Source organism: Thalassophryne amazonica, chromosome 1 (genome assembly GCF_902500255.1).
Source record: "Thalassophryne amazonica chromosome 1, fThaAma1.1, whole genome shotgun sequence".
NCBI classification, from domain to species: domain Eukaryota; kingdom Metazoa; phylum Chordata; class Actinopteri; order Batrachoidiformes; family Batrachoididae; genus Thalassophryne; species Thalassophryne amazonica.
The window spans coordinates 165,085,533-165,110,051 of record NC_047103.1 but is presented as its reverse complement, the minus strand read 5'-3'; the positions used below and the strand labels follow the sequence as shown (position 1 = coordinate 165,110,051).

Below are 24,519 nucleotides of genomic sequence, written 5' to 3'. Positions count from 1 at the left end.
TTCCCTCCTGTAGAGGGTGAGGTTAAGGAGAAGATTGTAGCTACTGTAGTTGAAAGTCCTCAGAAAGATGGTACACAGAAACTGCATCAGAAGGGAGTTGTCCATGATGTTTCTGAAAAAGTTGTCCTTGAGAAGAAGGACAGCCTTGGAGCACCAGTGAAGAATACTGTGATTCTGGAAAGAGCTGTGACAACTGGCATGAAACCTGACCGTCTAAGAATCCCTGGAGCTTCTTCAAAAGATCGCTTAACTGAATTGCGTTTAGAGAGTGGTCTACCTGGTGACATCAAGATTCAAGCAATCCCTGAGGTAGAGGTGGAAAGGGATCCTTCCAGAGAGACTTCTCCCATTCCGCCAGACAATTCCTTCACTTTTACGACAGCAGAATTTGAACATAAGTCTCCCCAGACTCCCTCCACCCCTAATTTGCCACAGGATGATGCATCATTTGCAACCCAAGTCATGAAAGAGGAAGCTAGAAATGATGTCCTCTTGGATGCCGAAGCAAAGCAAGATTCAGAGTCTGATACGATGGATAAACACTTGGAATCAGAGAGAGTGATGCAGAAATCTGGTGAGGAGTGTTGCAATATCAAGAAAAGTGAGCAGCTGGAAATGGCAGGTGTACCACTGGCATCATCTCACTATTTAGGAGAAAGCACAAAAAAAGATGACAAGAACATTCAAAATGGTGCTCCTTCACATGTGGACAGCACCTCAAAAACTGTTGCACATTTAACCACTGAGAAGCCTGTAGCTGATTATCTTGACAAAACCTCAGAAAAGCCTCAGATGTCTTCCCCAATCTTCATACCTCAAGCACAAGTAGATGAAGTGGAGGAAGATGATATCGAGATTGCTGAAGAGCCTCAAGAGATAATTGAAGAATCTGAGTCTGCACGTCTTGGTACAGATCAAACTGAAGATGGCAACAAAGTGGACCAGCAAGTTGAGGCAACGTCAGTGGAACGTCTTCTGATAATAGAAGATAACAAGTCTGGAGCAGAAGAATCCAGCAGTAGTGCACAACTCAGCGACGATGTTGAAGCTGTTACAGACAGCTCACACCTGTCTTCATACTCTGACCATAATTTTCTGGCACAACCAGAGGAAGTAGGCAATGAAGAGGATCAATTAGTAGAAGAACCAAAGGTAAACACAGGAGTAGAGAAGAAGATGGTGAAGGTGGAGGGAAAGAATGAAGAGTGTGTTGATGAAGGTAAAGAGAAGCAGTGGAAGGAAGAGATGGGTGTGGTGAAGGACAAAGCCACCGAGGAGGTTTGTAAGGAGGTTGAAGAGACCTCTAACGTGCTCTCCCAGATGAGTCGGACGTTTAACGATGAAACCACCATGGACGTCTCCATCCTGGACACAGACAGTGGCTGGATAGAGTCTCAAGGTACCCATTTATCAAACAACGATACGTCCTAAGTAACCAATCATGTTAAATGTGCCTCAAACATTATTAATATCAAAAATATGTGAAAACCATGTAGCTAAGATGGAAAGATAAGGAATGTGAAGAAATAGTAGTTCTCTTTGTTTATGGGGGAATCATAGCAGAGTGTGCACAGGACAAAAAAACTGCAATTCTTTTGCACTGAGAACATCAGCATCGTGGTGTTTTGTATCATGTCCAAATTAGGCAATCTAGTACATTTTTAAGTGTTTAGCTAGTATGAGGTTTTCCAATATTAACTTTTTACTGGACAGGGCATCTGTAGCCAGGTGCTGTAAAGGTCTGAGAAGGTGCAGAATTTTGTGCTACATAGTTGTAAATTTGGAATATTTTTAAATTTGAGGTGTTTCAGATTACAGTTAATTTGGGGAAATACATATTTCTATTTTGAACAGTATTTTCCAGAAATGCATCTTCATCAAAATAAGACTAAAACTGTGATGTATGTACTTGCATAAGTGAAATATTATTAAAAATGTTCAGAGATTGCCGAAATAAAACCAATCTGAACATATATATGTCCTAAATTCTGCACACAAGCGCAGTTTGCACATTAGTAGCTGCTAGTCTCATGAACAGTTTATCACTTGATTAAAAGTATCACTGTCAGTGACTAAGTGGTTAGTCCTCTTCTCTGGGGAGAAGGTCTGGGGTTTACTTAACTCAGTAAATGCAAATACATTTTTAAAACAATTATACCTATTTAAAACATTAGTGCACTTGGTTTCAGTGCCAAAGGTTCATGGTTCAAACCCCACCCCTGTCACATTTCTCCATGTAATGTGGAGTTGTGTCAGAAAGGGCATCTGTCATAAAATTTGTGCCAAATCAACACGCAGACCCACCTTCGATCTGCTGTGGTGTCCCCTAGTGAAAACAAAGGAGCAGCTGAAGGGACTTACTTTCATAAAAACATTATAGTTAGCCTTACCTTAGCCTAGCCATCCTCCTCATTGAGGTTCAGTTGTCCCACACAATGCAAATAAGTGGAGTGCCAAGCAGTATGAAGGTTATTTCCTCTTTTTCTTCAAAAAAGTAGTCTCAGTTTGATTTACTAATTTCACTCATTCTCTAAGACCTAGCATCACCTCTTCATTTAGAGCTGCTTCTATTTGTTTTACGGCAATTTCCATCCAGCTTAATGATACATTATTGCCACCTTCTCTTGTGGAGTGTGGGTCAGATAGTATGTCATTCAGATCAGTACAAAGAGGCAGATTGTCCCACATGTAGATGGTGCCATCTTGTGGACGTAGATGGTAGTGCAGTATTTTTTCACCTGCAAATCCATTCAAAATATGTTGCAGGACCAGTCAAATAAGTTAAAAAGAAGAGTGATTTGTAGTTAAGTGAATATAGCATGTACAATGACAATAAAGGTCCATCTTCTTCCAATTAAAAATTATGTAACTGGGGATCAGGTTTCCTCTTTAGCAAGTCTTTCCTCTTTAAGCAAGTGTCACTTTGTTTCACATTACTTCAGTTATTGGAAATTTCATGCCAAAATTATGTTATAGTTTGATGGAATGCACCATTCTGCACACACTAATGTGGGTTTTGTTTTGTTTGTTTGTTTGTTTGTTTGTTTGTTTGTTTTAACGTGTTCATACATTGGAATATTATGTTTCAGAAAGACTAAGAAGAAGGGTCTTCATTGTACATACATATAGCAAAATTTGTTCTGTACATTGAACCATTAAATACAGTTGAACACAATCCAACAATTAGAAGCAGTGGGCAGGCATAGTCTGGCACCCGGGGACCAATTCCAGATGTAGAGACATTGCCTTGGTCATGAGCAGAGAAAGAAGCAGACCCTAAACAAACACTAACACCCTAAACATGGAAAAATAATTTATTTTGGCTTCTCCCTTTTATCACCATAGCAGATTTAATAAAGATCTGTTGATTTGGCATGTTTTACACCAGTTCTCTCACAGAAACTATTCCAGATGTGCATTGAGAATGGGGTATGGGGTGGCCTTGAACCAGGGACCTTCTTGTTGGGAAACAAGTCTGCTAACCACTGGTACCACAATGCCGCCAGCATCTCAAATGATTCTGACCATCATCTCTCCCAACTGATTAGATTTATGAACTTCTACCCCATCTTGGTTAGTCTCCAGTTGCATTGTTAGTTCTGGGTCCTGACAGACCTTTTTGACACAGTTGGGCACCCCTACAGTATGAAGTAGTTTTCTAATCAGTTGTGTGAGAGTTGATTGAATTAATTCAAAATATTCCATTCAAGTGAGAACTAACTTAAGCTACATTTTCACATATATTGTGTAATTTTTGACCATGATACCACCATTACAGTCAAATTGTTGTATGTCCTGGGAATAGTTTTGAACATGATTGATATGCCCAAGATGCCATAACATGAAATTTAAACAGTTGAAACTGTTGTGGAACTTTTACTAATCCTCTTGTTGCCATCTTGAAGGCAGTCCTTGGCCATGCATTGATATGTGTCAAATTTTGTAGGACTGTACCACAACAGGCTCTTCCTACAGTCTTGATAAACTTTTGTCTTACTGTACAGTAGTGTTCAGAATAATAGTAGTACTATGTGACCAAAAAGATTAATCCAGGTTTTGAGTATATTTCTTATTGTTACATGGGAAACAAGGTACCAGTAGGTTCAGTAGATTCTCACAAATGCAACAAGACCAAGCATTCATGATATGCACACTCTTAAGGCTATGAAATTGTGTTATTAGTAAAAAAAAAAAAAAAAGTAGAAAAGGGGGTGTTCACAATAATAGTAGTGTGGCATTCAGTCAGTGAGTTCGTCAATTTTGTGGAACAAACAGGTGTGAATCGGGTGTCCCCTATGTAAGGATGAAGGCAGCACCTGTTGACCATGCTTTTCTTTTTGAAAGCCTGAGGAAAATGGGACGTTCAAGAACAAAGAACACATCAACTGGCCTAAAGAGAAATGGAGGAATATTTTGTGGACTGATGAAAGTAAAATTGTTCGTTTTGGGTCCAAGGGCCGCAGACAGTTTTTGAGACGACCCCCAAACTCTGAATTCAAGCCACAGTTCACAGTGAAGACAGTGAAGCATGGTGGTGCAAGCATCATGATATGGGCATGTTTCTCCTACTATGGTGTTGGGCCTATATATCGGATACCAGGTATCATGGATCAGTTTGGCTATGTCAAAATACTTGAAGAGGTCATGTTGCCTTATGCTGAAGAGGACATGCCCTTGAAATGGGTGTTTTAACAAGACAATGACCCCAAGCACACTAGTAAACGAGCAAAATCTTGGTTCCAAAACAACAAAATTAATGCCTCGCAGATGTGAAGAAATCATGAAAAACTGTGGTTATACAACTAAATACTAGTTTAGTGATTCACAGGATTGCTTAAAAAGCAGTTTGAACATAATAGTTTTGAGTTTTTAGCGTCAACAGCAGATGCTACTATTATTGTGAACACCCCCTTTTCTACTTTTTCTACTAATAGCCCAATTTCATAGCCTTAAGAGTGTGCATATCATGAATGTTTGGTCTTGTTGGATTTGTGAGAATCTACTGAATCTACTGGTACCTTGTTTCCCATGTAACAATAAGAAATATACTCAAAACCTGGATTAATCTTTTTAGTCACATAGCACTACTATTATTCTGAACACTACTGTACATCACAGAGTTCCACCACAAACTATTCACAAGGTATTGAAAATTAAATTAGTGTTTGGTAATTGCTGCTGTGACCAGATTCTTAATCGTTCTCCACTGCAGATGATGACAAAAGTCTTATGACTGAATCACTGGAAGTCCTTCCTGAGACCCAGAGTCCAGTCCTTACACCTGGGGTGGACAGACCTGTTAAACGGGGCCCTGGCAGAGGGAGGGTCCACCGCTCTGACACTAAAGTGTCCCACAAAGTGCCTAGCCTCCACCCAAGAGAGGAGATGAAGAAGAAGAAGAAGAAAGGTTCCATTTCTGTATTAAGGAAGGATTTGTGAATATAAATTATTGTACATTTACCTGAGGTTTGTTCGTTGGTGTGATTCTGTCTCTCCTCTTTGATAGTAGGTTGAGGAGGTCTTGAACGAATAAGGTTGGTCAGTCCTCCAAAGTCTTTCTCCATCTCGAAAGAGGTGTAGCCAAAGCGGCAGCCAGACATCCTAGGCCTGCTCCTGCTTCACGGCTCTGCTAGACACAAGGTGGCCACAGGTGAACACTTCACCAGCAGTCGGGCTGTGGATAGAGAGATGAACTTCCTCGCGCCGTCTTATCACCAAAGAAGCTTGTTTCTCTGATTTCTCCACGAGTGCACTAATTTTTAGGAACTTCATATGAGAGGAAATACTCACTTATATTTTGGTTGTGATCTGGACATGGATCCGTCCCTGATTATCACTTTATTTAGGTCACTTTTTAGAAATAATCACCAACTTTTGCACATCATAAATACAAGGAGCAGTGGCTTCGGTGGCCACCAGACTACTTACAACTTCAATCACACCTGCTCCTAATGTCCATGCATGTGTAGATGGATGAAAGGGTTTGTTTTGGGCAACGGTCAACGAGTCATTGAGGTCAAAGGACAAAATTTGGGATTTTTTTTTTTTCCTTTGTTATTCTTTCCTCCACTCAGGTGTCCACCAAGCGTGGTACACATATTATATACATGGTTGTGGAATTGTCCAGGTCACATTAAATGTACCGAAATTGAATGTTTCATTGATTTGCTTCAGGAGGTAGGTTACGGTATTGTCCATTCAAGGTAAAATTTAGCAAAGGTCAATCATTGGGTTAAAGGTCAATATAACCCCCCCCCCACACACACACATTTGCATCATGAATTTGATGGTTGGATTCACCCCTGCAGCAAGCGTTAACAACCTTGCTTTTATCTATTACTATTCTACTGTATCCTGTTTATATTTATATTTAATTTGGAGATGTACAAGATGACGGCATTTATTATTGTTGAGCTTTCAGGTCAACAGATATTCACTCACTGCATCTTACCAGGTGCATGTCTAGAGTTTTGTCAAAGCAGAGGAAAAATGGACCACATGTGTGATGCATGTTGGGCTGGATCATGCGTTTCTCTGCATGATCCAGCGTGCAGGTGCCCGAGTGCTGAGGACCCCAGCAGCTGTAGAAAGCAAAGGAGTCACCCACATTTCACCTGGTTGCAGAAGATAGATGGTTCCTTACCAGAGGTGAGGATGCACCAGTTGTCTGCCAGGGTGGTTGCCATTTAGGACCTGTGAGTGGACAGTCTGGTGAATGCAGCAACCAGATCAGACCTTACCATTGCTGTGCCAGTCGTCTCCGCTTCCTCAATGAAGAGTGTATTTAATGAATATATCTCATGGTTCATTTTGGAGTTCTTGACAAAACTCCACGCACCACCTTTGATCGAGATCGGAAATTAGCAGCTATGTGCTATGAAGGGCCGTCATAGTAACCTTTGACCTCAGTAGCTTCAGTCCAGATCATAGGCGAAATCTAATGAGTTCTTCCTCATAAAAAAAAAAGAAAAGAAAAAACAAAACCCCTGAGCTGGAGTAGCTCATCTAACGTGACCCGACACACAAAAAGCTCTTTTACACTTCTCTTTTTGAAGCTCTTGATGCCTTTGCTCTCTCTATTGATGGCTCTTTGCGCCATCAAGCTGATGCAATGTAGCTGGCAAACATCACACTGCTGTTTAAAATCTCATATTTCTGCTTCATTTTCTGTTTTATTTAATAATACCCTTCATTAAAATATTGCAGCTTGTTTGGCTTCATGTTGCTGTTGTGTTTTTCTGAGTGGTTTTACGTTCTAACGTGTGACTGGGTGTGTGAAGTTTGACGATATTATAGCTGATGTCAAACTGCAAAAAAGAAAAAAAAAAACAAACAGCAGTGTTTGTGCGGGTGGTTTACGTTCACCAGTGTCACCCCGTGTTGGCGTTCCCATTCATTATTACAGCGGGTTTTTGTTATTTCATTTCCCTGTAGGTGTGGAAGGACACCAGCCCCTCAGTGTGGCTCATCAGTCCAGGGAGAGAACCACCGTAAGTGACGGTGCAAACGGCACCTAAAAATCATTCATTCATTCATTCATCTTCTACCGCTTAGTCCAATTAAGGGTCCCAGCAGCCATAGAGCGCGAGGCGGGGTACACCCAGGACAGGACGCCAGTCTCGCAGGACCACAAACAAACACAGACACACCTACACACACACCTATGGACAATTTAAAGATTCCAATCCACCTAACCCGCATGTCTTTGGATGTGGGAGGAAACCCATGCAAACACGGGGAGAACATGCAAACTCCACACAGAAGGACCACGGGAATTGAACCCATGACCTTCTCGCTGTGAGGCAACAGTGCTAACCACTAAGTCACTGTGCTGCCCCATCTAAAAATCAGTCATTAAATGTGGTTACTAGTAAACAGGTAATATCACATGCACATGCACATATTAACTACTTGCAAGTGCTATTAGGACTCTGATGAAGATGTAACTTCTTGTGACTGAGAATTAAAAAGGCTGTCACATATGTATGAAAATCTTTTAAAGACCAAAAAGCTTTTACAAAGAAAAAAGGGATTTGCATCATCACTTCAACAATCTAAATGACAATACATTCTATATATGAGTTTGTTTTTAGGAGTGGTTTAATATTTCCACTATGTACATTTTGTGAACAGTAGGTGTCACCCTTGCTGCATTTGCATGTTTCACTCCTTTAAGTGCCTCTGCTGTGTCCATGGGAAACATTTTCTTTCATTGCTGCATGTTTGCATTTTGGGTTTTTGTACTTTTTTTTCTGCGTCTTGTCTTGCATGCACGCCTTTGTCCTCCGTTCAGTCCCAACAGAAAAAATATGTGAGTATATCAATAATTATATCCTTTAACACATTTGTGCAGATTTTATCAATAAACATCAGTCATGCGTTGCGGTGCGTTATTGTCTCATATCTGAGTTTGGTGTCAAAATGTCTTCATTTGATTTGGATGCATGTCTTCATGTGAACGTTTCTTGAGTTTACTGCTATTAATTTTGGATTTTTAACTTTTCATTCAAGCAAAATTAGGTTGCAATGCAACATTCAGTTTTTTGATATTAAACATTTTATAAAACAAGAAAATGTGCACATGGTCGCAGGGTGTCTGTCTTTGTGAGCCATTGCCATCCTCTTTGACCTCTTTGTGTTTGTCACGTCTGCCTGCCCTCTTGCATGTCATGCTCCACCATACATGTGTCTTACTGCGTCTGGGCTCCAGAGCCCCACACGGGCGGTTGTGTTAAAAATGGCCCTGCAGAGTGAGCGTGCATACCCAAGGTCGGGCTCTGTCTGTAGCCTTAAACGCAGCCCCCTGGTGGAGGCGGAGCTCAGTGAGGTCCGACCTTCATCTGCAGGCTCCAGTCCATCACCCCTGCCAAACAAATGGGCAGAGAAGGTAAAGAGGAAGAGGGATGTTAGCTCCAGTGAACATTTGTGCACGTCTGATGTGTTTTTGGTTTTAATACGGATGGTTTGTCTTCATTCAGGAGAGAGCGTACCGCAGCCCAGAGAAGAGGTCATCGCTGCCCAGGCCAGCCAAATCCCTGACACGCCACATCCCTGCTGCTGAGCAGGAAGACCACAGCACCCCCTCCAGGCCAACTTGTGAGAATGCACACACTCATCTCTTCCCTCCCCCAGACCTACAGGTTGCTGCCTGCATGATAACCGTCCGTCCGTACTGTGCAACCGTTTGACATTTGTTGCAAGGTCATGTGCGTGTCGCTTCTGTTTGTCTGTTCATGCACGTACATCGAAGATGTTACACAAGGCAGGCTGTTACCGTATGTTTCATTAGAGAAGGACAGTCAAATCTCAGCTTGAACCTGGATTCTAGACTCTGTTTTAAAGGATTCTTTATCATTTTAACACCGTTATCTCAGATAATATGTCTCTGGTTCCAGATCTGGACTGTATTCATTTTTGAGCATATGTGGATGGGATTTTATATATATATATATATATATATATATATATATATATATATATATATATATATATATATAATGTTTGAATTTTTAAGCATTCTTTATTGTTTAGATAAGGTCCTTGTTAGTATTTCTAGGGAATTGTATATACAGAAAAACATCACTGATGCATCTGTTTTGTACCACATGTAGTAACTCAAGGTGGCGTTGTTGGGCTGCCAGCTTCTGCTTCTGGTTTGGCACTGTTAAATTTGAGAGGATGAGCGATGTTCTTACTGTCCAGTTATTTGCATAACATCAAACTCTCAAATCCACTTTCTGAACAGAAAATATATTTTGGTTCTGTCAAATAAAATAATTGTATATTTTTTGTGTACTGGAAAAAGAACAAACAGCTTCACACTGAAAATGTCAACATAAGTATAATTGCATAATTTCTGCACTGATATGACAAATCAGATTGTCTAATCTAATCTGCACAGTATTATAGCGACTCTTCTGTGCAGAAATTGAGTTTCCGTGATGTTTCAAAGAGCCTTTTTTTTTTTTGACGGGGCAAGAGTCAATCTTTGATATTTGTCATTTTATTCAAATGAAACTCCTCATGCTCCTGCTTCCTCCTTCCTTCCTCTCTTTTACTATCACCTCCATTGCACGTCCTCCTCCCCCTCTTTGTCTTTTCCCTTGAAGCGATCCGTACTGAGTCCAGAGCGGACAGCAGGTCTGGAAGAGCCCCAAGTATGACAGGTAGAACAACCAATAACAGCTCCTGTTTGATCCATCAACCCCTGCTCATCAAAATACACCAACCTTCTCATATTTAATTAGTTTCACTAAATAACACCAAGATGGAAATCAGGATACTTATTCATAGTTGTGTCATAATTCATTGCATGTTAATTCACTTATTCCTTCTTTGTGGTTGCACATTATTTTGTAGGTTTTCTTTGGGACTTCAGTGTCTTCTCTGTATTCATCTCATATTTTACTGTTAATATACAACTGGGTTATTTGTGATATAATGAGCTTCATTTTTTGGGGATACTCATAATTGATTTTGGTATGTTATATTAAAAGGTGTGCATACTTGTACTTATTGTCTTTAGTTGCATTAATAATGGAGCAGATAACTGTAACAGTCATTCATTTCTGGAAACAAGCACCAAAATTGGCACACATACGCCTTTGACAAGTGTGTTCAAAGTGTTCCTGAAAGGGCCAAGAGGGTGCAGGTTTTCTTTGCAACCACTGACTCCAACAGGTGAGTTCATTGATTAACATCACTTTGAGTAGATGGGATGAGTTCATCAGTGAAATCATTTGGTGATTTCAGCTCTCCACAATTTCTCTTATACTCACTCGACTGGTAAGCACTGAAAGCCGAGATAGGCATGTCCCAACTTGTCCCCTGGCACTCCGAAACGGAGGTGTTCTTTGTCTCGCTTCATCAGCGAATCGGTCGTGAAGCGTGAAGCCTCCGTGCGGCTTTCCATGACAAAATCTCGTGTTAAAAGTGAAATCTGCCGGAAAATGGCTGATGTCCAGCAGGTCCATGCAGGTGTTAGTTTTGGGGATGAAAATTTACAGGGTGATTCCATAATTTAGTCCTCAGAATTGAGTGAGTCCATATTTTTTTCCCTCTGCTTGGTCTAAAAAAGTAACCGTTACTGACTGCCACAAGTATTTTTCCTGATTTCTTATAGTGTTTCTTAAAGCCAGAAAGTTGTCATTTGAAATGACTTTAGTTTTGTGTCATGTCTGTGATCTGATTTTTTTCTACGAAATTAGACAACTGAATGAACATCCTCCGAGGCCGGTGATTCCATAATTATTGCCAGGGGTTGTATAATATATCATAGAATCATAGATTCAAATGGATGTCGACATTGATTGACCTTTACTTTGGAGACCAAACATTCAACACGGTCAAAACTATTCCATTTATTAATTCTATTAGCTCAACCAATTATTTGCATAATTTTGTTACCAAAATTGGAGCAACTTTAACTTTTGACCCCTGTATAAACTGAAATTGACCTTTGTCACGATTCTTAATGTTTTTACCCCATAACGTTCAGTCATAGTCCACACTATACCTTTTTGGAATATTTATGATCAGATAAATAATGTGGTATAGTTTTCAATATGAGTGGAGCATCTTTTAATTTTGACTCCTGTATAATTCTTCAATTGACCCCTACCTGGCTGCTTATTGAAAATTCTGGTGGCCAGCTGTTTTTTCAAAAGAGTAATGTCTAAGGAGTATTTGTGCCGAATTTGGTCTTTGTTTCAAAATTTGAAAGATTCCTCTGTAAATATTCTGTTATCTGCTGCACTATGAGTTTGTACTTTGGTGCCTGTATTTTCAATATAGTCTATCTGAAGCTATCATAGAAATAATGAATGTTTATGAGTCCAGTGGTGGTAATATTTGCATAAATTGAAAGATGGGAAGTACCATGTGACAATGTGTCAGCTGAGTGGAATATATTGTTAGTGAAAATATTCTTTCCATTGCACAAATGGAAAACATTCATTTGTGGAATGTTGCAATAAAGAAAACATTTAAAAAAAAATTATTGCAATGTACAATATTTTTTTAATATAATGGCTGAATAGATCCTTGTCATTTGATTGGTGGATTGCATGTCAGGTGACATGGATTATTTGCCATTGTGTTCCACTTACTGTGCAAAAGTGTGATTTAGTGTGCAATTATGGTATATACGTTTTGTGCTATTGCACGATGTGACCACCGCGCACGCTCACACTACCGATGACGCCATTTAGTTTAAAAAACAGACGTAGCGGGAGCTTATTGAAGCTACTCATTCTTGAACACAAATAAACAAATCCAGTACTATTATCCAGTAATACTTTTACCATTGCACTTATAAATATTCATTATTTGTTTTATATGACACTTAAATAGATTCACATCATTGGAGTTACAATACGCATACGTTGGAGTTTACTCCAGTAGACGAGAGAGTCGCCTCCCTGCGTCTTCGGGTGGCGGGGGGGAAACTGACTGTTGTTTGTGCGTATGCACTGAACAGCATTTCGGAGTATTCGGCCTTCTTGGAGTCCCTGAATGGAGTCCTATATGGGGCTCCGGTGGGGGACTCCATTGTTCTGCTGGGGGACTTCAACGCACATGTGGGCAATGACAGAGACACCTGGAGAGGTGTGTTTGGGAGGAACGGCCTCCCTGATCTAAACCCGAATGGTCGTTTGTTATTGGACTTCTGTGCTAGTCACGGACTGTCCATAACGAACACCATGTTCGAACATAAGGATGCTCATAAGTGTACATGGTACCAGAGCACCCTAGGCCGAAGATCAGTGATCAATTTTGTGATCGTATCATCTGATTTGAGGCCACATGTTCTGGACACTCGGGTGAAGAGAGGGGCAGAGCTGTCAACTGATCACCATCTGGTGGTGAGTTGGATCAGAGGGTGGGGGAGGACTTTGGACAGACATGGTATGCCCAAACGGATGGTGTGGGTGAACTGGGAACGTCTGGAGGAGCTGTCCGACAGATCTTCAACTCACGCCTCCAGCAGAGCTTCTCTAGCATCCCTGTGGTGGTTGGGGGCATTGAAGCAGAATGGGCAATGTTCAAAGCTTCCATTGCTGAAGCGGGGAGCTGTGGCCTGAAGGTTTTAGGTGCCTCAAGGGGCAGCAACCCTCAAACACCGCGGTGGACACCGGTGATCAGGGAAGCCGTCCGACTGAAGAAGGAGTCCTTCCGGGATATGTTATTTCGGAGGACTCCAGAGGCAGTTGCAAGGTACCGACAGGCCAGAAGGGCAGCAGCCTCTGCTGTGGGGGAGGCAAAGCAGCGAGTGTGGGAGGAGTTCGGAGCAACCACGGAGAAGGACTTTTGGTCGGCACCAAGGTGCTTCTGGTGGACTGTGAGGCACCTCAAGAAGGGAAAACGGGGAACCATCCAAGCTGTTTAAAGTAAAGATGGGACTCTGTTGACCTGAACTGAGGATGTAATCCGGCGCTGGAAGGAATGCTTTGAGGAACTCCTGCATCAGACTGGAGTGCCCTCTATAGCAGGTGCAGAGCTGGAAGCTGATGGAGGATTTTCAACAATTTCACTGATGGAAATCACTGAGGTAGTCAAACAACTCCACAGTGGCAAGGCCCCGGGGGTTGATGAGATCCATCCAGAAATGCTGAAGGCTCTGGGTGTGGAGGGATTGTCTTGATGAGACGTCTCTTCAGCATTGCGTTGAGGTCTGGGACAGTGCCTAAGGAGTGGCAAACTAGGGTGGTGGTCCCCATATTTAAAAAGGGGGACCAGAGAGTGTTTGCCCACTACAGGGGCATCACACTACTCAGCCTCCCTGGTAAAGTCTACTCCAGGGTGCTGGAAAGGAGGGTTCGGCTGATAGTCGAACCTTTGATTGAAGAGGAACAATGCGGGTTCCATCTTGGTTGTGGAACAACCGACCAGCTCTTTACTCTCACAAGGATCCTGGAGGGTGCCTGGGGGTATGCCCTCCCAGTCTACATGTGTTTTGTGGACTTGGAGAAGGCGTATGATCGGGTACCCCGGGAGATACTGTGGCAGGTGCTGCGGGAGTATGGAGTGAGGGGGTCCCTTCTCTGGGTCATCCAATCTCTGTACTCACAAAGCGAGAGCTGTGTTCGGGTGCTCGGCAGTAAGTCAGACTTGTTTCCAGTGGAGGTTGGCCTCCGCCATGGCTGCGCCTTGTCACCAATCCTGTTTGTGATATTCACGGACAGGATATTGAGGCGTAGTCAGGGGGAGGAGGGTTTCTGGTTTGGTGGGCTCAGGGTCTCATCACTGCTTTTTGCAGATGATGTGGTCCTGTTGGCTTCATCGGCCGGTGACCTCTAAGACTCACTGGAGCGGTTCGCAGCCGAGTGTGAAGCGGCTGGGATGAGGATCAGCACCTCTAAATCTGAGGCCATGGTTCTCAGCAGGAAACCAATGGGATTGCCTACTCCAGGTAGGGAATACAGCCTTGCCCCAAGTGAAGGAGTTCAAGTACCTTGGGGTCTTGTTCACAAGTGAGGGGACGATGGAGCGTGAGATTGGCCGGAGAATTGGCGCAGCAGGGGCGGTATTGCATTCGCTCCACCGTACTGTTGTGACAAAAAGGGAGCTGACCCAAACGGCGAAGCTCTTGATCTGCTGGTCAGTCTTCGTTCCCACTCCCACCTATGGTCATGAGTGTTGGGTCATGACCGAAAGAACTAGATCGCGGGTACAAGCGGCCAAAATGGGCTTCCTCAGGAGGGTGGCTGGTGTCTGCCTTAGAGATAGGGTGAGAAGTTCGGTCATTCGTGGGAGGCTCGGAGTAGAGTCGCTGCTCCTTCGCATTGAAAGGAGCCAGCTGAGATGGTTCGGGCATCCGGTAAGGATGCCTCCTGGGCGCCTTCCAAGGGAGGTGTTCCAGGCACGACCATCTTGGAGGAGACCCCGGGGAAGACCCAGGACTAGGTGGAGAGATTATATCTCCACACTGGCCAGGGAATGCCTCTGGATCCCCCAGTCAGAGGTAGTCAATGTGTCACGGGAAAGGGAAGTCTGGGGTCCCCTGCTGGAGCTGGTGCCCCCGCCACCCAAACCCAGAAAAACGGTTGAAGATGAGTAAGTGATGAGTGATAAAATTAAACAAGTGTTTCTTCTCGGAGCAGGAAGCTGCAGACAGCAGAACCCAACAGTTCACTCTGCTGTGCAGGCGATTCGCTGATGCGCCACTGAGGAGCTTAGCAAGCTGTGTGGGGCACACATCAGCTTTCTTGAATCCAATGAAAAATCATGATAACTTGCCCAATTCTTCATGTCACAGAGGGCCTCAATAGCCACTAAAGATGTCATGCTGGATTTAGCTTCCTTGTATCACGGAAGCATTTTTACAAAAAGCTAATGGAGGCACACAATAAAACAAAACACAGGGGACAAAGATACACAGTAAATAGTACAAAAAAGCACGGTACATGATTTGACTCATACAATGGGGCAAATAATGAATGTCACGTGACATAGAATCCACCAATCAACAGATGTGTTTCAGCGTCATATAAAATGTAATTACTGAGAAACGGTAGCATTCTGAATTTAAGTGCTACTGCAAAGCCTCGTACTCTTTTGTTGTGTACTCTGTCTGCACAGTTTGTCGCCATGGTACTAACACACACACACACACACATTATTTTCCTATAATGAGCAGCTTTTTTCCACTTGATTAAATCTGTTTCTTGCATTAGCACAGATTGACTGAGTTTGTTGCAGTTTGCAAGTGAAATTGACAGAAGAGGCAGACTGTGGATGGTTCCCCCCCCACACACACACATTCAATACACTTTTACAGTTAAACAAACAAAAAAAACCCACACAACACAATTTAAAATGCTCCTTACTACACTTATTAGTATTTCCAACACAAGTCGGGAACTGAAGTATTTCTGATAAAATAAGGATAGATTTCTGATTTTAATTATTATCTCAAGTGGTTGTCAGGTTTTGCTTTTGTTTTAGTCCGAGTGCAGTTTAATAAATTATGAAAGCATGTTTGGGTGGAAGCTGTCGTCCATTTAACATCGTGATTTAACCTGTAAGATATTTGAGAATCTGGATCACGTCGTGACATTTATTCCACGGTTCTTTCAGTGAGCTGTAACCAGTTTAAACCAGATGGTATAAAAATGTGATGATCAAAATACATTAAAGTCAGAAAAGATTTACAGAATTCAGCATTGCACACGCAGGCAGATGATGGCTTCACTTGTGAGGTTGTTTGTTCGCTTCTTCTCCTTCATGTTTGTCAGCTAAAATCTGATTGGTCCTGAACCTGTATCCTGGCAACAAGCTGTGGTTGTTAAATTGAGCTGCTGTGAGTGTGTTCTCACTCACACACACACACACACACACACACACACACACACACACACACACACACACACACACACACACACACACACACACACACACACTTGTTTAACCTTTGCTGTTTGTTTAGTGAAACCTGACGCCGTTTCTTCTTACCATCAAACCCACATGAATCTTTTTCCGTGTCGTTTTCCTCGTTTCACTTCCCGTTTCCTCCTCCTCCCCCCCAGGTACAGACTCTGCGCGTTCCCGATCGGTGCGTAGCGGCGCCTCCACCCCCGGCTCTGCCGTCACGCCGGGGACGCCACCGAGCTACTCCTGCCGCACCCCGGGCTCACGCACGCCCGGCAGCCACACACCAAAATCCTTCAGCGTCCTCCAGGAGAAAAAGCTGGCTGTGATCCGAACTCCACCCAAGTCTCCGTCCTCCGCCCAAAGGCAGCTGAAGGTTATCAACCAGCCGCTGCCTGACCTCACAAATGTAAAGTCCAAGATCAACTCCACCGCCAACCTCAAACACCAGCCAAAAGGCGGGCAGGTAACACGCCGTGCTGGGACTGACACACTCATCAGTAAGCCCCCAAAAAACATAAATCCAGAATTAGCCCTAACACAGTACAAACCTGCTGTTCCAAGTCTTGATTCAACTACCTGCTGGTGAATTCATCGAGGTGTTTTTTGTATTTTCAGTTTGTGTTTTCTTAATCGAAGTGTTGTTGCCTCTCTTGTCCCTTTTTTTTAACAGCCACTCCATAATTGTTGAGATTAAACCTGTTCAACAGGATTAGTGAGAATCTTTTCACTGCAAAAACAGCATATCCCAATTTTTTTTAAGTTTTTATTATTATAATTATTATGACCTCCTGGCTCCACCCCTTCAACCTGATCTGATGGAGTGAAGGTTCAACTCATTTCAGGGTTTTTTTGTTTTCTTTTTGTTTGTTTGTTTGTTTGTGACTTCCCCTTTTAATGTGAATTTAACACATAATGTACAGTAAATATTTAGACAAAGCCCAAATATTTTCAACAATTAAATAGTCAGTTCATTTGTAAAACATTTTATCTTAGAATGTAAAAAATAAATAAATAAATAAAATTTGCCCTACCTTCTGCTACAAATTTGCCTCCAAATTATAATAAAAGTGATTGTATTATGCAATAAACGTTTTCCACATAGCTTCCTGAAAATTGGCTCTCACAATAAAACTAAAAACTGATCTTCCCCTTTTTGTGCATCCACAACCAAATGTAATGGTTCATTTTCCAGCATGCACTGAATCTTTTCACTAACTTTTGTTCTTAAGTCCTGATCTAATTTGTTTTTAACTTGTTTGTTTTTTTTTCATGTTTTTATTAGTTTGGGAGGTCCTGTGACTTATACTCTGGTGCACCTTACAGTAGTGTTCAGAATAATAATAGTGCTATGTGACTAAAAAGATTAATCCAGGTATTGAGTATATTTCTTATTGTTACATGGGAAACAAGGTACCAGTAGATTCAGTAGATTCTGTTGTGTGTTGGGGGGGGGGCGTGGCTGGATGTTTTGGTGTTCTTTTCTTTTCTTTGCTCTCCAGGTGGCATGAGGGCTGATTTGTCTGTGAAGAAGGTGCTGGCTGAAGAGTCTTCACCCTCATCAACATCATGGAAAGCACCTGTGCTTGGTGCTCACGTGCAACCTGGACGACTTGCAGCTGAAGCAGATAATTGGATGGCGTTCTGCATTTAAGTCATGTGTGATTCAAGCAGAACTGCCGGGAACCCGACCTTGTGACGTTCGTTTGTGAGACGCTGAGGACCGCGCCTGGGTTTGACACATCAAGCCCGTGAAGCAGGGAGGGGTGAGGACACATGCTGTCAGCACACACGAAAGGTAATTAAGTGTTTAGGTACTTGTTGATAGTAACTTGGTGTTTGTTACACAGTATACTGGAATTGTAAAGAGAATTGCGCAGTTTGCTTCTCACTGCTGTGGCGTGAAGGATAAGTGATCCTCCACTTGTTGTGAGAAGCTGCTCATTTGCATAAAGTAAAAAAAAGGACACTGACCTGAGTGTGTTGCTGGCAGCGTGTGTTTATTGGAAGATATAGTTGTATCTGTTGACTTACCTCACCGTCTCTTTGCTTCACAGAGAATCAGTTTGTTGTGTCCACCTGGGGGGTGTTTGGCGGTGGTAGGAAGTCCAGGAGCGCCGGCTTTAATCCTTGCGGGCGCTGGAGAGCGAGCCGCGGATCACTCCACCAGAGGGACGTTGTTTTTTATGTTTTTACACTTTTAAACACAGGTGTATAATAAATAGTTTTTGTTTGGAACCGCTTTCTGGTTATTTTTAGCGCTGGGTCCTGTCTGACGCAGGTTCGCTCCTCAATCCGCGTCGACACATAACAGAAGTTCCCGGGCATTCCATAACGGACCCAGCGGCAGAGGCGGTTCCTTTTGCCGAAAAGATTCAAGAACACTTGGAGAAAATATGGGAGCAATTACAGCACCTCGCAAATCAAATTAAACAAACAGACGCCCGTGTTACGGAGCTTGCAGCTCAAGCCGTTCCGCTTCCTGCAGCGCCAGCTGCGGCATCATCGATACCAAGGCAGATAACTCCGTCACCCAAAGATTCGGTGTTTGAACCGATCATTTGTCATCCGGAGCCTTATGCGGGAGACGTCGAAGCTTGTGCTTCGTTTCTGATGCAATGTTCTCTGGTTTTTGCTCAGCGACCGGCTTCCTTCTCTTCTGATGGAAGTCGTGTTTCGTATGTGACAAATTTGCTCCGAGGTGACGCCTTAGCTTGGGTCACAGCGTTGTGGAGTAACAACTCGCCATTGTTAGGGTCCTTTAAGGATTTCTCCCGGGAGTTCCGACTGGTTTTTGACCATTCGGTGAAAACGAATACCGTTGCTCAACGGTTGCTGAATCTCAGGCAGGGGAGGCGGAGTGCGGCGGAGTATTCCGTGGATTTCCGGATTTTTTCTGCTCAATCAGGTTGGAATGCCGCAGCATTACGGGGCGTGTTTGTAGACGAGTTAAATGAGTCATTAAAAGACGAGCTGGCGGTCCGTGATGAGCCAAAAGATTTAGACGAGCTAATATCGTTGGTGATTCGTCTAGATGATCGGATGAAGGAGCGTGGACGCGAGAGAGGACGCCCATCAGAGCGGTTTTTTTTGTCTCGGGGCTTTCCCCGACACAAAGCTGGGCCGCCTCTTCTTCGCCCCACTGAGGCTCCTCCGACGGGACCTCCGGCTCCTCCTATTAACGAGCCCATGCAGCTCGGACGAGTCGAGATTCCTGTATTGCCCCGACACGTAAGCGTCAAGAGAAATAACGGTGACGTAACTCCAAGTGTTCTTGGACAGGCAAAAGAACCCACATAAAAAAAAAAAAAAATTTAGCACACGTAAATGTTTGGTTTCTTTAATCAGGGGTTATACTTGTTTGGGGAGGTAGGGGCGTATCTGGTGGAGTGATAGGCGGTCAGAAGCCCGCCTGGGCTCACTTACCTGTCAATTGTGTATGTGTTTTTAGGTATTTTCTGTTTGGGTTGTTGGGTCGTTTTGTTTTGTTGTTTTTATTTCTCTACATTCCTAACCCCAACCTCACTTGCCCTTAGACCGCTTGTCTTGTGGATTGTGTGGTGGTGCAGGTTGGTCACGCTGAGCATTCTCAGAAGACCTCTGTACCTAGGGGGGGGGTGTTAGAGGCGTTCTTTTTGGTTTGGTTAGGGCCCGGTTCCACTCCAGCCTCGGTGAGCCTTTGGACCGATTGTCATGGGTGTTGCCGGGGTGTGGTGCAGCGGAGACATGCCTCAGTCGGAGGGGTGGGCCGATCTGTTGCTGTTTGCCATTTCGGTAGTTCCACCCCTCCCGAGTGGCTGGGGTATGGTCGAGTTAGGGCACCGGACGTATTTCCGGTTCTCCGCTGCGCTTTGGGGTTGGAGCTGGGTTAGTTTTTACCTGTTCCCTTCTCCGGCTTACTATTTTGAGCCGTTTGCCAAAATAGAGCCGCCAAAGGGCTCTGGGAGGGACCTGGGGTCTTTCGGGGTGCCGGGGAGGGCAACGGGGTTTATGGTCGTTTTATATCCCCCCGGGGTTGTTTTTGGTTGTCCTCCGGGGGTTGGTTTTTGGTTTTATTTTGTTTCCTTCCGGGTTCCGCCTCCAGGGTTGATGGGACGGTCCTCTGGGGGGGGAATTGGCTTGGGACCGGCCGGCCAAGTGTGACCGGATCTGGGGTTCCGGGGTTGTGGGGAGGGTGCCTCCTGGGGTTGATGATACGGTCCCCTGGGGGGCACCGTTTCACTCCATGTATACCTGGGGACCTTTGTGGGATCACGGTTTTGGCTGTTCCTCCTGGAACTGGCAATGAAGGCCTTCTGAGGGGGGGCTGGGCTCTGCAGGTCATTCTGGGGGGGTTGTTTGTTGTTTTTCTTTTATGCATCTACGTTTGTACTGTGTTGTGGGACTGTGTTGGGTTTTGTGTTTTGGAGTTTTTCTTTTCCTCCCGGGGTTTGATGGGACGGTCCCCTGGGGAGGTTTTGGGTGGGTTTTATGTTTTTTTTGTGTGAGTGGACTTGTTCTGGGGAATGTTTTGGGGCTTTTGTTGATTCCAGCCGGCCTTCCAGCTGCGGTGCCTGTCTTGCCGTCTGCTTCCTGACGTGGACCCCGGAGGGAGGGGCTGTTCTCGGGCCTGGTCTGTTCGGTCGCCGGGAGGCTTCCCGTTGATGGGGGGGTACTGTTGTGTGTTGGGGGGGGCGTGGCTGGATGTTTTGGTGTTCTTTTCTTTTCTTTGCTCTCCAGGTGGCATGAGGGCTGATTTGTCTGTGAAGAAGGTGCTGGCTGAAGAGTCTTCACCCTCATCAACATCATGGAAAGCACCTGTGCTTGGTGCTCACATGCAACCTGGACGACTTGCAGCTGAAGCAGATAATTGGATGGCGTTCTGCATTTAAGTCATGTGTGAGTCAAGCAGAACTGCCGGGAACCCGACCTTGTGACGTTCGTTTGTGAGACGCTGAGGACCGCGCCTGGGTTTGACACATCGAGCCCGTGAAGCAGGGAGGGGTGAGGACACATGCTGTCAGCACACACGAAAGGTAATTAAGTGTTTAGGTACTTGTTGATAGTAACTTGGTGTTTTGTTACACAGTATACTGGAATTGTAAAGAGAATTGCGCAGTTTGCTTCTCACTGCTGTGGCGTGAAGGATAAGTGATCCTCCACTTGTTGTGAGAAGCTGCTCATTTGCATAAAGTAAAAGAAAGGACACTGACCTGAGTGTGTTGCTGGCAGCGTGTGTTTATTGGAAGATATAGTTGTATCTGTTGACTTACCTCACCGTCTCTTTGCTTCACAGAGAATCAGTTTGTCGTGTCCACCTGGGGGGTGTTTGGCGGTGGTAGGAAGTCCAGGAGCGCCGGCTTTAATCCTTGCGGGCGCTGGAGAGCGAGCCGCGGATCACTCCACCAGAGGGATGTTGTTTTTTATGTTTTTACACTTTTAAACACAGGTGTATAATAAATAGTTTTTGTTTGGAACCGCTTTCTGGTTATTTTTAGCGCTGGGTCCTGTCTGACGCAGGTTCGCTCCTCAATCCGCGTCGACACATAACAGATTCTCACAAATCCAACAAGACCAAGCATTCGTTAACACTCTTAAGGCTATGAAATTGGGCTATTAGTAAAAAAAAAAAAAAGTAGAAAAGGGGGTGTTCACAATAATAGTAGCATCTGCTGTTGACGCTACAAACTCAAAACTATTATGTTCAAACTGCTTTTTTAGCAATCCTGTGAATCACTAAACTAGTATTTAGTTGTATAACCACAGTTTTTCATGATTTCTTCACATCTGCGAGGCATTAATTTTGTTGGTTTGGAACCAAAATTTTGCTCGGTTACTAGTGTGCTTGGGGTCATTGTCTTGTTGAAACACCCATTTCAAGGGCATGTCCTCTTCAGCATAAGGCAACATGACCTCTTCAAGTATTTTGACCTATCCAAACTGATCCATGATACCTGGAATGCGATATATAGGCCCAACACCATAGTAGGAGAAACATGCCCATATGATGCTTGCACCACCATGCTTCACTGTCTTCACTGTGAACTGTGGCTTGAATTCAGAGTTTGGGGGTCAAACCTGGACCCCAAAAAAACAATTTTACTCTCATCAGTCCACAAAATATTCCTCCATTTCTCTTTAGGCCAGTTGATGTGTTCTTTGGCAAATTGTAACCTCTTCTGCACGTCTTTTATTTAACAGAGAGACTTGGATTCTTGCAAATAAATTAGCTTCACACAGGCGTCTTCTAACTGTCACAGAACTTACAGGTAACTCCAGACTGTCTTTGATCATCCTGAGCTGATCAATGGGTGAGCCTTTGCCTTCTAGTTATTCTTCTATCCATTTTGATGGTGTTTTCCATTTTCTTCCATGCGTCACTGTTTTTTTTGTCCATGTTAAAGCATTGGAGGTCATTGTAGATGAACAGCATATAATTTTTTGCACCTGCGTATACGTTTTCCCCTCTCCAATCAACTTTTTAATCAAACTACACTCTTCTTCTGAACAATGTCTTGAACATCCCATTTTCACAAGGCTTTCAAACAGGTGCTGGCTTCATCCTTAAATAGGGGACACCTGATTCACACCTGTTTGTTCCACAAAATTGACGAACTCACTGACTGAATGCCACACTACTATTATTGTGAACACCCCCTTTTCTACTTTTTTTTACTAATAGCCCAATTTCATATCCTTAACAGTGTGCATATCATGAATGCTTGGTCTTGTTGGATTTGTGAGAATCTACTGAATCTACTGGTACCTTGTTCACAGTACAATAAGAAATATACTCAAAACCTGGATTAATCTTTTTAGTCACATAGCACTGCTATTATTCTGAACACTACTGTATTTACCGTAAAATCATCATTCATTATTAATAACTATGATGACTGTTTATGTAGGACTTTCCCAGGAATCAAACCACTAAACAAAATAAACTCTAGTAATAGAATACATAGCAGTAAAAAAAAAGTACATGACAACAAAGCTAAAAAATCCCAAATTAAAGAGCTGATAATAATATAGGAAAAAAAAGTGCAGCGATTCAAGTGAAAACACAAATTCACAATGGGATTTTTTTGTTTGTTTGTTTTTTTGCTTTTTTATTCAACTTCAAAACACACTCATTCCTTCAACATATTGTAAAATTTGGCTTCTTTAGCTTTGTTGTAAAAGCTTAATTTTAATAGATATGGAATTCCAGCATCATACTAGCAACTCTTTGTTGCCAGATATGATTTGTATTGGACAGCACAAAACATCAGAATATGGCGAGTTGTGACAGCAAACCTGTGACCGTTTGCTCTTTGTGTCGTCTTCATCAAACTCCTCCACTGTCAGCCATCATGTTTTTCCAATGCTGTCTGCTTCCCATCACCACGCTTTGCCTGTCCTTGTCTTCCGTCATCTCCATCACTCTGGATCATCCGCTGTCTCTGTCCTCCTTTTTCTTACCTTTGTTTAATTCCTCCCTGTAGAAGATGGTGGCACGCCCAAACCCGTGTTAAAAATATCCCACCGGGAGCTCAGCCTCGTCTTCTGCGGTGATCTGCTTGGATTTCCTCTCCTGCTCTGCATATTAATCATTAATTTTTTTTTTTCTCTTTGTTTTTTGGAGCAGTAACGTTATAGGGTTTCCTTCAAGAAATGGTAAAATTACTTTAATCTTCATAAAGATGCAGCACTTGACTTGTGAAGTGAAAACTTTTAATTGCATGGAGAAAAAAAAAGAGTTGATGTTCGTGCACCATCACAGAATTTTCGTTAATCACGGTGATACATGAGGAAGTGACTCGCAGTCATTTTCCCGGCTTTAATATCCTCTTCTAAAGACAAATGTGATAGAGGCAGAAATTTTTAATGAAGATGAGTGACACACTGTGCACCGCCTCCAGTATCAGGCTGAACTGCTTCCTCGTGCACGGTGATGTTGGAGCTCCTTCAAGTCGTACTGTCTGGAATATCAGTTTGTTTGTTTGTGCAAAGACCAATAATTGTAGTCAAGGTCATGGCTATTTGTTGGCCTACTCCTCCACACCGCTTTAGCTGATTTCTACCAGGCCTTCTAGATGAATTTAGGTCAATCTAGAATTACACAAAAATGTTTAATTTTGGTAAAGACAAATGTCAGCAGGATCATGGAAGCAGGACCATCAGGGCCAGTGA

General features: G+C 43.3%; 1 protein-coding gene and 1 long non-coding RNA gene across 4 annotated transcripts in view; one reads left to right on the top strand and one right to left on the bottom strand.

The window, feature by feature from the left end:
- The window catches only part of LOC117517563 (microtubule-associated protein tau-like), a 137,204-nt gene that overhangs the window by 97,021 nt on the left and 15,664 nt on the right, over positions 1-24,519 (top strand). For 2 of the 3 annotated variants that reach the window (XM_034178645.1, XM_034178636.1), the window contains exons 6-9: positions 7,435-7,490; positions 8,979-9,096; positions 10,110-10,166; positions 16,527-16,834. In XM_034178645.1, the coding sequence (XP_034034536.1) occupies positions 7,435-7,490; positions 8,979-9,096; positions 10,110-10,166; positions 16,527-16,834 (539 nt within the window). The remainder of the gene's footprint in view (positions 1-7,434; positions 7,491-8,978; positions 9,097-10,109; positions 10,167-16,526; positions 16,835-24,519) is intronic. The other variant, XM_034178652.1, reaches the window with a different exon arrangement.
- On the bottom strand, positions 7,052-15,411 carry LOC117517577. Its single transcript, XR_004562759.1, has 4 exons — positions 15,400-15,411; positions 11,422-11,426; positions 10,821-10,827; positions 7,052-7,167 (listed from the first exon to the last, which is right to left on the bottom strand). It is a non-coding gene; the product is annotated as an uncharacterized LOC117517577 (long non-coding RNA).